This window comes from Ovis canadensis, chromosome 2, assembly GCF_042477335.2.
Source record: "Ovis canadensis isolate MfBH-ARS-UI-01 breed Bighorn chromosome 2, ARS-UI_OviCan_v2, whole genome shotgun sequence".
Classification (NCBI taxonomy): domain Eukaryota; kingdom Metazoa; phylum Chordata; class Mammalia; order Artiodactyla; family Bovidae; genus Ovis; species Ovis canadensis.
This window is the reverse complement of record NC_091246.1, coordinates 217,635,963-217,651,287: the sequence shown is the minus strand read 5'-3', so window position 1 is coordinate 217,651,287 and position 15,325 is coordinate 217,635,963. Positions and strand designations below refer to the sequence as shown.

Below are 15,325 nucleotides of genomic sequence, written 5' to 3'. Positions count from 1 at the left end.
AATGCAGGAGACTTAAGAGATGCGGGTTTGATCCCTGGATCTGGGAGATCCCCTGGAGGAGGGCATGGCAACCCACTCCAGTATTCTTGCCTGGAGAATCCCATGGACAGAGGAGCCTGGCAGGCTAGTCCATAGGGTGGTAAAGAGTCGGACACAACTGAAGCAACTTAGGACACACAAAGGTCATATTTGGTAATTATATAGCACAATAATTCATAAATGTACATAGATTTTTCATAAATTCAAAAGACCTAATAAAAACATCACTATGTTTCCTGGCAAGAGACAGGGTAGAAAAGAAATAAAGTTATTAATAGATGCCTTTCAAAAGGTAAACATCTAAAAACTGCCATTTCTTCTGACTATGACTATGTCTTTCCAACTATTTATTTCATTGAAGCAGAATTTTGGCCAAACATGTAAGGAGAAAAGGAAGACAAAATTGCACAGAAGATAGCTGGAGTGAATCAGAGCGCTAGGGCCTTACCTGTTGAGCCCTTTCAGTGTCTTTTCCATGTTTAAAATGTCACGCATCTTATACAGAAACCACTTGTCAATGGATGTGAGCTTCATAATCTCATCAAGTGACATGTTGTCTTCCAAGGCCTGCCAAAAGGAGAAGAGATGCTTTCTTTGGCAAACATCTCATAAACGTCTTATTTGGTTGAAAACATGGCAGGCATTCCTCTGCATGTTACTCAGAGAGCCTGAGGCTATATCATATCATTGACGTTTCTCCCAATAAACCTACAGATACTGCCAGCTATATCTACAAATGGGATACAAAGGAGGTGCCCTGAGTTAATCAGAGCAGTGTGTGCTCAGAGAAACCCCCCTAACAGGCTCTGCTTCCTTGCTTTTTACATGACTGTGTTAACAATTATGTTCTAAATCTGCTACATCTTTTTGGCATTAAGGAGAATCTCTTGAAACTACAGTTGTGCCAAACTGGTAAGAAAATGTAGAATCAATATAATGATCATTTAACTTGTATTCTGGATAATTACCCTTTCGCATATTTAACAAATTTTTATCACTTCATTCCACAGTCCAAAAACCAGTCATTGAGAATTTATGAATCATATCTGGCTTGGTGTTATTTCTCTCAAACATTTCCTCACAGAGACACTTCAAACAAACAAAAAAAATTATTTTGAATCAGTTACTATGACTTTTGTCCTAAGACAGGCATTTTACAATATCCTAATATATTCCAAAACAATGTAGTAATAACCTCTGATGGGCAGCTCAGCTTTTTATTCAAGCCTACTTTAGCAATTTCTCAAAAGTAAAATTACAACTATGGGTCATTAAGCTGAGTACAAAAGATAGCTGAAAGAAGAGATAAACTCTCAAGCCAAAACCTTCACTTTCAAAAGATGTCTACTCTTCTTCTTTACAATGTTTATATACACATTCATATCAATGAAAAATGATAATCACATAATACTTCAAAACACATAGTTTAGAATGGCACACTATGGTTTTAAATCCCATTAAGAAATATATGTAACTAATAACTGCTGCTATAATTCAATTCAGAGAGCTTAATTAAAAAAAATTTTACTCGTTTCTAGAATCAGAGAAACCATGATCATACATGTTGAGAGACAACATACCTCATAATTCTACAGATTAAAATAAAATGACCTCTAATGTGAATACTCAAAGACATGTTTTTTTCCTAAACCTATTTCTGTTTTTCATTTGTTTGTTTAATTCTCCCTCTAACTACAGCCAGATTCCCAAAGACTTAATTCTGCCTTATTTGCCAAGTGATTAAAGGGACAATTAGCTATTTGGCCATCAACACTGTGAGGGGGTAGAAACTTAAGGCAGTGACACTTTTGACAGACTAAAGGACATTTTCATACAGTTGCACACAGTAATTATCCTGCGACTGATGGAGGACCCAGAATCTGTAGTCATTTTACTGTGAGAAAGGACAACTAGAATCGCATCCACAGTTTCAAACAGATCCTGCCTGTCTTTCAAGTGCTGCAACTTTGCCATGTCACACAGCTGTAATGAAGTTCATAATGACCCCAACACACTTGAGGTGACTCTAATGTTCACCAAATCTAAAATAATGCCCTGTATGCTCCCCAAATCAAAAGAGGTGATGATCCAGTCATCCTGAAATGAGACTGCTGCAAAAATCAGGCCTCAGAGCAAGTCGCCCTTTCTAAGAATCATGAAAGCGAGTGAAGATTTACTCACTCCCTTCATTCTGTTTCCCCTTCAGCCCTCCACACTCCTTACACTCTTTGTCAAAATCACCAAGTTCCTGGTTGCTGTGGAAATGAACAGTAATGATGACCTCTAACAAACAGAAATCAGTTCCTTCTCCCGGCACTCTGGCAGGCAATAATTTATACCTCAGGCTCTGCACTTCATGCTCATACTCTGTACAAGAAAGAATCTCTACGCATTTTCCCTGAATTCTCATCCTTTATAAGTCTGTTAGAAAAGAATGAGAGATTTTCTTGAGTTTTACAGCCTCACTAGGAACTTGGAAAGACTCCCCTTTTTCATCCACGTCAAAATGGCAGAGGATGATGACTAGACTCAAGTGGGGAGATCTATTTACTGTTCTTTGTCTGGAAAAATAATTATATGTACACATACATATGCATGCACATATACAAACATATATAAATGTGACAAGTTGCTTTTTAAACAGAAGTCTGAAATAAGAACAAGAAGCGAAATGGCTTTCTAAAACAACTTCTCATCACTAGTATCATTCCTACCATCATGGAACAATGTTGACTATTACTCTGAGATTCAACACTGAGAAATGTCAATCAAAAAATACTAATATCTCTCAAACTACTTCAGAATTGATGAGCCAGGTATAAATTAAATGTAATGAAGGAAGCATTCCCTCCCCTCCTTCTATATATGAGCATAAATGTTGCAGAGTTTGAAATCACTAACAGCATTTTTCTGTCACCACCAAGACATGTTTGGGCTTCCCAGGTGGCACTAGTGGTAAAGAACCTGCCTGTCAATGCAGGAGAAACAAGAGACATAGGTTTGAAGATTCCTACGATCCAGAGAAGATTCCCTGGAGGAGGGCATGGCAACCCACTCCAGTATTCTTGCCTGGAGAATCCCATGGACAGAGGTGCCTGGTTGGCTACAGCCCATTGGGTCACAAAGAGTCAGACATGACTGAAGTGACTTAGTACACACACATTCACAAAAACAAGTTACAGAGACAGATTCCCATGATTCCCATGATCCCAAATTTCATATTCTCACCAACTCATTCCACATGTACACATAACACACATAAAATGGTCAGTGGGGCTTTGCAGCTTCAGTGTGGCTTGATACTGTTGGAGGATTAATACCTAAGCTTCCTTAAATGTCAAAAAGCAATTCAGGGATTTCTGACCAGACAGATCTCAGCTGCCAAAATCACCTTTTATGAAATCAAATGAACTGAAACCTCAAAACTCTAAGCATAGTAAACATGAACGGAGATTAACATGGCATTTCATTTACATTAAAGGGAACTAGTGAGTGGAAGTGAGTAGTGTGGAGCTTTTTGGTCTCTAAGAACAATAAAATAATTACATAGAAAAGCCTATAATCATGGTAGTTCTTTAGAGTTTGTTGTTTAAACACAGAAGAACCACCAAATAAACGAAGTTTATTTTGGAGCCTTAGGTAGCACATACTAAATGACACCATTTTATGCATCTTTCTTTTTAAAATGTAATTTTGCCCATTTTTCAATAAGTAAGTAATGAGAGTGATGGGAAATCAAAAGTCAATCTTATCAAATATCTAAGAGTATTGATAACATCTTTACTAAAAGGGAAGAACATTTAATCTATGTGATCATCCTTTAAAACTGCAATGTTGGAACTTTCCTGGCAGCCCAGTGGTTAAGAGTTCACTTTCCAATGCAGAGGGTACAGGTTAGATCCCTGATCAGGGAACTAGGATCCCACATTCCTCGTGGCAAAAAAAAAAACCCCAAAACATGAAACAGAAGCAATATTGTAACACATTCATAAAGCCTTAGAAATCATCCACATTAAAAAAAAATCTTTAAAAAATAATGCAGTGTTCTCCTTAAGTCCAGGCTTAAAGTGAAATAAAATTTTTCATTAATTAGGGAATGATCTGATGGTCCATAGAAATAAATCTCCAGTTTAATACTATTAAAAAGAATTAAAAACTTTCCAAAAGCCCCTGAATTCAAGACCACTTTGTGATTCAGTTTTACATTGAAGTCCAGACTGACTATATTATGAAAAGAAAATGAAAGGTAGCTCAGGGCCCCTTGTCACACACTACCTTGGCAATGGCGTAGATGCGGATGCTGGATGGGTCAGCCAGCTCTCTTCTGAGATCAATGTCGGATGGCCACTCTTTGTTCATTGGGAGACGGGAAGTGAAACCATCTATAGAAGGATGGCACATCCGTAATGCCTTCTGAAAACTCTCCTCAAAGGTGCGACCAATAGCCATGACCTGTAACACAGGTTTAAGACTCATATTTTTAAAAATAGCTTGAATATTTTTAATTTGTAACAAAGCAAGAAACTGAATATTTTGCAGAAAAGACTTAGGAACAAGATATATAAAGGAAGGATGCTACTAAAATTTAAGTTATTTTTCTTCCTCGCCTTTTCAAAAAGTATTTATTTTTAATTAGAGGATAATTGCTTTCCAATGTTGTGTTGGTTTCTGCCATACATCAACATGAATCACCCATAGGTCATCCTTGCCTTTTTACCGTGATTTGATATAATGAGTCTTTAACATCATTAGGTCACTCTTTTACCACTTAGGGAATTTAGCTTGATTTGATGAGACTGATGAAGAAATCATCTGTACTTGCTCTGAACCATAGCATCAAAAAATAAGAGTCTGTGGCCAGAACATTAAGACCCTTCCTTAAAAAGATCTTGCTTTCATGTAGATGTCCTTTAGAATAAAAAGTAAATGAAGAGAAAAGACATATATTAACACAAAAACAGAACTATTTCTAAATGGCAATCAGTCAGTATCCGAGACAGGTTGGCTTTCTTTACAGCTAAGCATTAATATTAATACAACCTTGAGAATCACAACAAATACTGACCGATTCAGATTCCGAATATAGATGGAGACTAAATTTCCCATGACAAATTCAACATATCTTCCCCCAATCTTTGTAGCTGATTGTACACTAATCAATTAGGAAAACCACATGCTGACTTAGTCTGGACAAGTTACAAGTGAGAACTAAACTTAAATTAACCTTAAAGCCTACCCAGTTATTCAGTGGATAAACACTGGCTTTGATTCTTTCCATGGAATAATAGATTGCTATGCATTTTTGGTCTACAATTTAAAATAATAACAGGCATAACACTGCCTTCAGTAAACTTCCATGAGGCCTCAAATAGACTGGAATTCTCATTAATGTCAATTTGGTAAATCTTCATGTCAGTTGTATGACAAGCTGCATATTCCAAGATCACTAAAGTCAAACAGATAACCTTTTCACACTGCTCCAAACCTAATTAGAAACAAGGGAAGAGTCTCAAGAAAAGGATAAAGAAAATGTTAGCCCAATTCAGATATGCAATTTGTGAAGCATAGTGGTATTTGAACAGTTAGACAATGTATTCATAGATTTGCTAGTCTAAGCACAGGAGAGAGTAGCAGAAATTAGGTATTTTATAGTATTACCAAATTAAGAAAATATTTTCAGAGTACTTTATAAAATTTTTAGTATCAGTAACTAGTTCTATAAGTAACTCAGCATGAATTTTCATTATTTTTGAGTGTATGACAGGATATGGAGAACATTCAATAAAAGAGAAGGAAATGTAATAATAAAAGAATATATAGCCATGTTTATTCAAAATTTGTGATTTTCAATACATTACATTATTAAAATTCATATCCATTAAGTGAAGAGTGCACCGTTTTTCAGTGGAATAACTATTGAGGCTTTCCCTGACCCTAGCCAACTGCATTCGCATAATGCCTGCCTGTAAATACTGTGTTCTAACTTTTACCACAGTTTAATTCATATTATACTTAGGTCTGTTAATATATTCTGAATTTACAAGCTGGAGATAATGTGTCACCATTATCTACATCTCATTCACTATTTCTATCATTCCAGTGTTTATATGTAGTAGTTCAGTTCAGTTCAGTAGCTAAGTTGTGTTCAACTGTTTGAGATCCCATGGCACACACAGGCTGCACACCAGGCTTCCCTGTCCATCACCAACTCCCTGAGCTTGCTCAAACTCATGTCCATAGAGTCAGTGATGCCATCCAACCATCTCATCCTCTGTCATCCCCTTGTCCTCCTGCCTTCAATCTTTCCCAGCATCAGGGTCTTTTCCAATAAGTCAGTTCTTCACATAGGTGCCCAAAGTATTGGAGCTTCAGGCTCATCATCTGTCCTTCCAATGAATATTCAGGATTGATTTCCTTTACAATTGACTGGTTTGATCTCCTTACAGTCCAAGGGACAAACTCAGGAAATGTTTAGTAATTTGAGTTGAACTGATCATGGCATCCAGTCCCATCACCTCATGGCAAATAGTCAGAGAAACAGTGGAAACAGTGAGAGACTTTATTTTCTTGGGCTCCAAAATCACTGCAGATGGTGACTGCAGCCAGGAAATTAAAAGACACTTGCTTCTTGGAAGAAAAGCTATGACCAATATAGACAGCATATTAAAAAGCAAAGACATTACTTTGCCAACAAAGGTCCTTATAATCAAAGCTATGGTTTTCCAGTAGTCATGTATGGATGTGAGAGTTGGACCATAAAGAAAGCTGAATGCCAAAGAATTGATGCTTTTGAGCTGTGGTGCTGGTAAAGACTCTTGAGAGTCCCTTGGATAGCAAGGAGATCAAACTAGTCAGTCCTAAAGGAAATCACCACTGATGCTGAAGCTGAAGCTCCAATACTTTGGGCACCTGATGCAAAGAACTGATTCACTGGAAAAGACTCTGATTCTGGGAAAAATTGAGGATAGGAGGATAAGGGAGCAACAGAGAATGAGATGGTTGGTTGGTTGGAATCACCGACTTGATGGACATGAGTTTGAGCAAGCTCAGGGAGTTGGTGATGGACAGGGAAGCCTGGTGTGCTGCAGTCCATGGGCTCTCAAAGAGTCAGACATGACTAAGCAACAGAATTGAACTGAACTGAAGTATCTTCCAGTCAAGAGCCCAGTAACCAAGGAAACTTAAGACTTTCAATGACATTAAGGGTTTGACAAAATAACTGAGAAGAGTGAACTAAAGGAATTAACTAAGGACTCACCTCTCCTACACTTTTCATAGAACTACCAATTCGGCTAGAAGTTCCATGAAAACGATCAAGATCCCAGCGGGGAATCTTGGTAACCATGTAATCCAGGCTAGGTTCAAAGCAGGCTGATGTCTTCCCTGATACAACGTTCTTGATTTCTGGAAGTGGAATTCCCAGGGCAATCTTTGCAGCAATGAATGCCAATGGGTAACTGTAAAAGAGGAGACAATTTTTTCTTTCAGCAATAAGTATTAACAACAGCTCAAAATATAAATTGGCTTTTCTTAGAAATTTTTGTATTATTTCACATCAGGGTATAAAGCATACCTGATTTTTGGTTCTGAATGAAAATTTAATAGCTCCTTATAAAACATAGTGAGTCATAACAAAGTACAGAGGCATGAATCACAAAAGAGTTCACTCTCTATGCCTGACATGCAGTGTTACAACTCCCAACCTTCAACTCTTCAGTCCAAAATCAATAGTTTCCTTGATAAATAAAGTACTCACTTGTGTATAAACTTCACTAAGAATCTACAAAATATTCTTTTATAAAAATATATACATGGGAAGACGGGGAAGCTAGCTGGTACTATGGCGTATGTGGGCTTCCCAGCTGGCTCAATGGTAAAGAATCTGCCTGCCAATGCAGGAGATGTGGGTTTGATCCCTGGGTCAAGAAGATCCCCTAGAGAAGGAAATGCCAACCTATTCCAGTCTTCTTGCCTGGAAAATTCCATAGACAGAGGAACCTGACTGGCTACAGTTCATGGGGTTGCAAACAGTTGGACATGACTTAGCAACTAATCAACAGTAATAACAATGGAGTATGTAATGATCATAAAATGCAGTCCTTGAAAGTTCGGGTCCTTGCTTTGTCTCCATATCATCTTTGAACTTTGGGTTCTTTACACAGCTAATATTCTGGAAACTTGATTATACTCTTCTGGAATGTCAGCTTGGGTAATTGTACTTGATAAATCAATTCATAGAACTATAGAATTATATATGAGTCCTTTAGTACAACTTCCCAATCAAATAAGTGAGGAAAATGACAGAGACAATATTGATGCATCCAAAGTCCCACAGTCAATGGAAGAATTAAAAGGATAATTCAGGTTCTCTGACTCTTTCTTAGGTCAAAACTCCATGAAACACTGTAGCTACATAAAAATACCTTTGTGTGTGCTTAGTTGCTCAGTCATATCCGACTCTGTGACCCCCATAGACTATAAAGCCACCAGGTTCCTCTGTCCATAGGCCTCTCCAGGCTAGAATACTGGAGAAGGTTGCCATGCCCTTCTCTAGAAGTTCTTCCCAGCACAGGGACTGAATCTGGGTCTCCTGCATTGCAGGCAGATTATATACCATCTGAGCTACCACCACGGAAGCCCCCAAAATACCTTTAGAGGTAAATATATTTTCATATAAATGGCATGGAATTTAAATACCAGATGTTAAATATATTAAAAGATACAAAAGGCATTAATTAATTTTCCTTCCAGTTGTGCTTGCTAGCAATTGTTAAATAGATATAAATTCCTTTAGTTGTGAGATTTACCTATAGACAAACCATATGTTACTTGGTCTTGTGAAGTTTTGCTGAAATAAATAATGTGATTACATCCTTGCGTCAAGAGAACTATATTTTTTGTCTAACGCTTGCTATACACCTGAAAAAGATAGTTGAGGACTAAAATTAAGGATTCATTTGCACTTTTAACAACATCTGCAAAGTGCAATTAAGAAGCAGATTTTTCACAGCCGGTTTTGACCACCCAGATTTTGATTAGTTTATGATTAGCCAGCAAACAAAGGCAGCTCACAAAACCGTTTGCCTCAATCTGGCAGCAAGCTCATTAATAACCACGTTTATAGAGGACGTGACTGGGAGCCAGCCTACATAAATGGGAACTATAATTTGCAAATGCAGCACAGTCTTTCACTAGCTGTCACTCTTCCAAATCAGTCTGTAAAGAATCTGCAGACCCACGGTCAATCGTTCTGGTCTTACCCGGTAGCCTTTGAGGCCAGGGCAGAGCTTCGGGACAATCTGGCATTCACTTCAATGATGCAGTATTCCATGGAGGTAGGATGAAGGGCGAATTGAATGTTGCATTCACCCACGATGCCCAAGTGGCGAACGACGTTGATTGAAACACGTCTCAACAACTGAAACTCCGCGTTGGAGAGTGTCTGGGCAGGGGCCACAACAACTGAATCACCTGTACATCCAAGAAACACTTGTTATTTGGAAGCATATCTAAACCAACTTAGTGACTTAACCATCCATTTGCGTGACCCAAGACACAGAATAGGCTAAGGGTTTGCTGGGAATAGAATTATCTTAAGGAAATACATACAAGGCATGTTCCCTCTGATTGTTTCACCTATATTACTCGGACAATAGACTACATAGTCTATGGAATTCTCCAGCTCAGAATACTGGAGTGAGTAGCCTTTCCCTTCTCCAGGAGATCTTCCCAACCCAGGGACAGAACCCAGGTCTCCCACCTTGTGGGCAGATTCTCTACCAGCTGAGCCACAGGGAAAGCTCAAGAATACTGGAGTGGGTAGCCTATCCCTTCTCCAGCGGACCTTCCCAACCCAGGGATTGAACCAGGGTCTCCTGCATTGCAGGTGGGTTCTTCACCAACTGAGCTATCAGGGAAGCCATGATAGCTCAGACATGTTTACAGAAATCACTCTAAGCTTTCCCAAACACATCCAGCAATCAAGGCTTAGTCATCTACTTACTCGACTGACATTAACTTCTTCAGTTTCTCTTCTCTGTATCATAAATCATGTCTCAAGTTCTTCCTTCCATAAAATATCAACTCCTCTTCACCTATCCTGGCTCATCCATCAGTTTTCTGCATCACATCCCTTCCCATTTTCTCACTTCTCTCGCATCACAGTCCCTGTATCTTCAATACATTGTTCCTTAGTCACCATCCTTTCCGCCTACAAACAAGCTCTAATCACTATAGCTCAAAAAGCCCCTTTCCCAACTGCCAGATGGTTACAAGAAACATCTCTCTCATTCCTTAATGACTAAACCTCTTGAAAGTTTACCAGTTCTACTCATCACTCGTAGCCATATAATTCCTTTCCACATGGCTCACATAACGACCTTGCATTCAAACTGTTCTCTTAAATATCCAAAAGCAACATTAAATCCTCATTTTTTAGCTTTCATAGTATTTGCTACAGCCAAAATCAAAGCTCTTTTATAAAATTTGTGCCTACATTGGCTTACTTGGTAACTATCACTCCCTTTCTTTTCTTCGACACCAATCCTTTCTTTTTCTTCTGCCCTATAAATCTGTTTCCCAGGGTTTGATCATTGACTCTAGTTTTTTTTCTACACCTATGGTCTTGAATACTTAGTCAATGCTTCCAGTTTCCACTATTTCCTTTATACCAAGACTTCCAATAACCTTGCATTAACTTCTTTACTTTTATCCTTTGTCTTGAATTACAACTCTATATTCTCAAACCTCTTTTAGGGATTTACACCCACCCTTCAAATTTAGCATTTCTAAATCCTAAGTCATCGTCTTTGCCCTCTTGTCTAACCAGCTTCACTTCCTGAGAAACCTATTTATTTCATCTATTTCTATTCACTGTGACTATTTTCTTATTCACTTGGTGACTAAAACTCAGTCTGCTTTAAGCCTTCTTAATCTCATGCCCTATGTCTCAACATCAAGTCTTACATATTTTACCTTCACTATATTGCTTATATTTGACCCCTTCCTCAAGTGAAATCAAGATAATAATACATCCCCTACTTCAGAGAGTTCTTATGAAGATGCAATTAAATATGGGAGTATTTTCAATCCTGTGAAGCAGGTATGTGTAAAATTTTATCACTATTGTGCCTGCTAAGAATAGTAATTTAAAGAAAGGAACTTAATAACAAGTGCTCTGAGCCATCAGAGACATGAGTTGAAGGCATTACCATAATGCTTGGAGATTCTTTGCCTACCTGTGTGAACACCCATGGCATCAACATTTTCCATGTTACAGACAGTGACACAGTTGTCATTAGCATCTCGGACCACTTCATATTCTATTTCTTTCCAACCTGTCACTGACTTCTCCACCAGAATCTGGTTGGTCATAGCAAAAGCCTGGAAATTGGTGAAAAAAGAAACCAAAGAATAAGAAAGGAACTAGGTTTAATGTATTTGGCAAAGTGCCGCAGCCTAAACCCTGGTCCCACTGAAGTCTCAAGCCTAGTCTCCATCCTTTTCTATGCTCCAGAAGGCACCATGTGTCAGAAAATCAGTGAGGTACTAGGAATAGCATCCTGCAGTGAATATGCTTGATTTATATTATTGAGGCTTGCCATTCAAAGTGCTGATATGACATTAAATCAAACTAATTTAGGCAAAAGAGAAAATAATTGAGCAATCAGGCAAAGGAAAATGAAATTATTTCAGTAGCTAGGCTTCTGTGAAACCCGAAAATGTGATAAGTGCAAATAAATATGGAAAAATAAGTCTAAAGACTCTGTCTTTCTCTAAAATAGCTGAGGATGCTTTGTAAAGAACATGCACAATAAAAGTCACTTGATGTTGATGAGGAGAAGAAAGGAGATGATGATGGTTGTAAACAGTTAGCCAAGATGGCATATGAAACTTGGGAATTAGAAGAATCATATGCAGCTATTATTATGGGTAATCACTGCCTAAGTGCTTAAATATTGAGTCATATATCATGCATGCCTGATTAAACAGATATGAATTAGTATAATTATCATTCCTTATTTACTCTGTACCCATTGGTAAGTAGAATGCTGAACCCCAAATCTGAAAGAGGCAGTCTCTAACCTTAGGACATTTAGTTGCTGAAAAATCCAAGGAAGAAATGTCCCTTTGTCTCATAATAGATTTGATTTGTGAAGGCAATAAAAGCAACTGGACAAAGTAGTCTGAAATTTTTCAAATTATTAGCAGGTACCGTAATGAAATAATAACTCAATGTTAGTTATTCTGTGATGTGCCTCAACACTATTTTTTTTAACCTCAGTCAACACTACAGGCTCCAGCATGTGCACTTGAAAATGTAACACTTTTGGCCTCACCGCTACCCATGATGAGGTTTTCAAAGTGGTTAAGAAACTCTGTAGCCAGTGTGAACAACTTAATAAAGATTAATTTATCATTTGGATTACCTGCTAATAGAAGAAATCTCAGAAACAAAGGAGATGAATAGGGGGAAGCCTTTTGCATTCTAATGGAATAGACTGGACGCAAGGACAATTAAGATCAGCTTCTGCTGTTGCCTCAGCTTCTTTTTCTTTCAAGTCTCAGATTTTATCCAAAGATTAATTTAGGGACCTACATCAGGTTAATGCAGTTTCTCATGATGCTAAATATAATCTCAAGAGAGTCAGGGGTAGCTTGAAAGTGAAAGTGTTAGTCACTCAATTGTTTCCCACTCTTTGTGAACCCAGGGACTATAGCCTACCAGGCTTCTCTGTCCATGGGATCTCCAGGCAAGAATATAGGGGTGGGTTGCCATTCCCTTCTCCAGGAGATTTTCCCAATTTAGGGATTGAGCCCAGATCTCCTACACTGCAGGCAGATTATTTTGCTTATACTATAACAATACACATCATTTTTCTCACGGGAAAAGCTAGCTGTATAAATAATTTTAAAGTATCCCATTCCAAAGTTAATCTTCATTGTAAATATTTTGGATGACTGAACATTCAGAGTGCTTTTATACTGTAAAAAAAATGTTAATTGACAATAAATATGCCTTCACGATTGACAGTAATAATGAGGTAATTAATATTAAAAACATTAGGAACATCTAATGTGCTAGAGGAAAAAAAATGTATACCTCCATAAGCATCTTTTCTTTAAATACAGGATTCAAAAGTCCAGAATGGAAACAAGAAACATTCATATTAGATATGTTTCCCTTTGTAGGGGATTGTTTGGCAACTTTAGAAAAACTCAGTCCCAGTTTTGGACATGTAAATTTGCCATTGCAGTTATTTTGTTGTTGTTTAGTTACTAAGTCCAAATCCAACTGTTTTGCAACCCCATGGACTGTAGCCTGCCAGGGTCCTCTGTCCATAGCATTTCCCAGGTAAGAATACTAGAATGGGTTTCCATTTCCTTCTCCAGAGGATCTTCCTAACCCAAAGATCAAACCCATGTCTCCTGTTTGGCAGGTGGATTCTTTATCACTGAACCACCAAGGAAGCCCTGCAGTTATTTAAGCACATTTAACTTTATTTATCTATTCTCAAAATCTTACAATTCAAGGACCTCATTCTTTTTTCTTTCACTCCAAAAAGTAATGATAAAGGTATAAACTCTGCTTGATAGTTACTCAACACCCCCCAAAATAGCCATCACAATAATTCTGTCAGCTTTGTATCCATAACTGCCCCATGGAAAGTTATATGAGCCTCTTGGGCACAAACACATTCATTAACTGTGAACAAAAGTCACTGCTTTCATGGAGCATGGTTTCTTTGTTAATATCTATTTTTTGGAGCATATCTGAATTTTCTCAAGATTTTCCCTTTAATACTTAAGAAAAGAAATGTTCAGAAATACGTTAGAGTGATTTTGCTGAAAAGTGAATTGGAAGCACTCAAATCTCACTTTTGCTTATATGTGTGTGCGGCAGTTGGCAGAGATACCACTCATTCATGACACTATGAGGTTTATACTGTATTTATTTTAGACACCTAAATTTGAAGTAAAACTAAGCTGCTCAGTATGTTACATTTCCCTTACTGGACACCATCCACGTCAAATTGTTTCAAAACATAACAGCAAAATGGAATATTATATTCTGGGTGTTTCTTTAAGCCACTAAAATAAGCTTAACATCATATGTGTTTTGGAGCAGATTTTGAAGCAGAGGGAGATGGAATTGGATTGGCTGCCCAACAATGAAATCAGTAGACCGTACAGTGAAGATGGACCTTGGGTTAAGGCTGCTGCTACTGCTAAGTCACTTCAGTCGTGTCCGACTCTGTGCGACCCCATAGATGGCAGCCCACCAGGCTCCCGTCCCTGGGATTGGGTTAAGGCTGTGTCCAGTGTAAATAACTGCACTGTACCTCCATTTCAAAAGAGTCATCTCTTGGACAACAATTTAGAGATGTGGCAGTGATTTATAAACAGAAAAAAGGTCATTTTTTCCATCTATGTGACTTTCTTTAATTGAAAGAGTATATCAGGGAATTTTCTTGGTCGGTAAGAATTTGGTCTGCAAAAACACGTACCTTTGTGCTGAGGTCGATTAAGGTCTCCCTATTGGGACAGAGGCCTGAGCCTAACCCGCCCAGGGCGTAAGCAGAACGGATCATCACCGGGTAGCCAATGGCATCTGCTGCCTTCAGTGCGTCCTCAATCTGTCAACAAGAACATGGACTCAAAGCTGTAAATGCTGACCACACTAGCAGAGAAGACCAACCAAGAGAGTCTGGTGATTCAAGTGTGTCAGTTTATCTGGGGGAAAAGACCATGTTCGATTATTCCCTCATTGCCTTCTGAGAAACAAGTAGTATTTTAAGGATTTTAAGTTAAATTTCAGGATTTTTTAATGTACAGTGAAGGCTCTTTTCTAATCCCTTTGGGGTAAATTTTATTAAAATTTAATAAAAATATTAAAACAATGATAAATTGTTAAAAAATAAAAATAATGATCAAAGGCAAAATAATTGTCATTAATTTGAGAATGAGGGCCATATTGAAATTTTAAATTCAGTGTAAAAGTTTTCATCTCTTAACAAAAAAAAAGGCTTTCTACTACAGAGTCTAACTGGAACGCTACATAGAACAAGAGTTTTCATTTTTGAAGTTCAGTCAGAGAGTACTCCCAGAAACTTGGAATTTTTTTTTTAAACTTACAGAATACAACATATGGTGGCTATATTTTTCTGTCATGGAATATTATTACACTACCAATGGGAGTGTAATTACACCTTTCCCATATGCCTGTTTCTCATCCTAAGGAAGCAAGGACATAATTAAATCGGGCAATGAAAGAATAAATGTATAG

General features: G+C 37.8%; 1 protein-coding gene across 1 annotated transcript in view; it reads right to left on the bottom strand.

The window, feature by feature from the left end:
* The window catches only part of CPS1 (carbamoyl-phosphate synthase 1), a 142,238-nt gene that overhangs the window by 73,457 nt on the left and 53,456 nt on the right, over positions 1-15,325 (bottom strand). Inside the window, exons 16-21 of the mRNA XM_069578246.1 lie at positions 14,547-14,675; positions 11,277-11,421; positions 9,300-9,510; positions 7,298-7,496; positions 4,315-4,491; positions 488-606 (exon numbers count right to left, since the gene is read on the bottom strand). Coding sequence (XP_069434347.1) covers positions 488-606; positions 4,315-4,491; positions 7,298-7,496; positions 9,300-9,510; positions 11,277-11,421; positions 14,547-14,675 — 980 coding nt within the window. The remainder of the gene's footprint in view (positions 1-487; positions 607-4,314; positions 4,492-7,297; positions 7,497-9,299; positions 9,511-11,276; positions 11,422-14,546; positions 14,676-15,325) is intronic.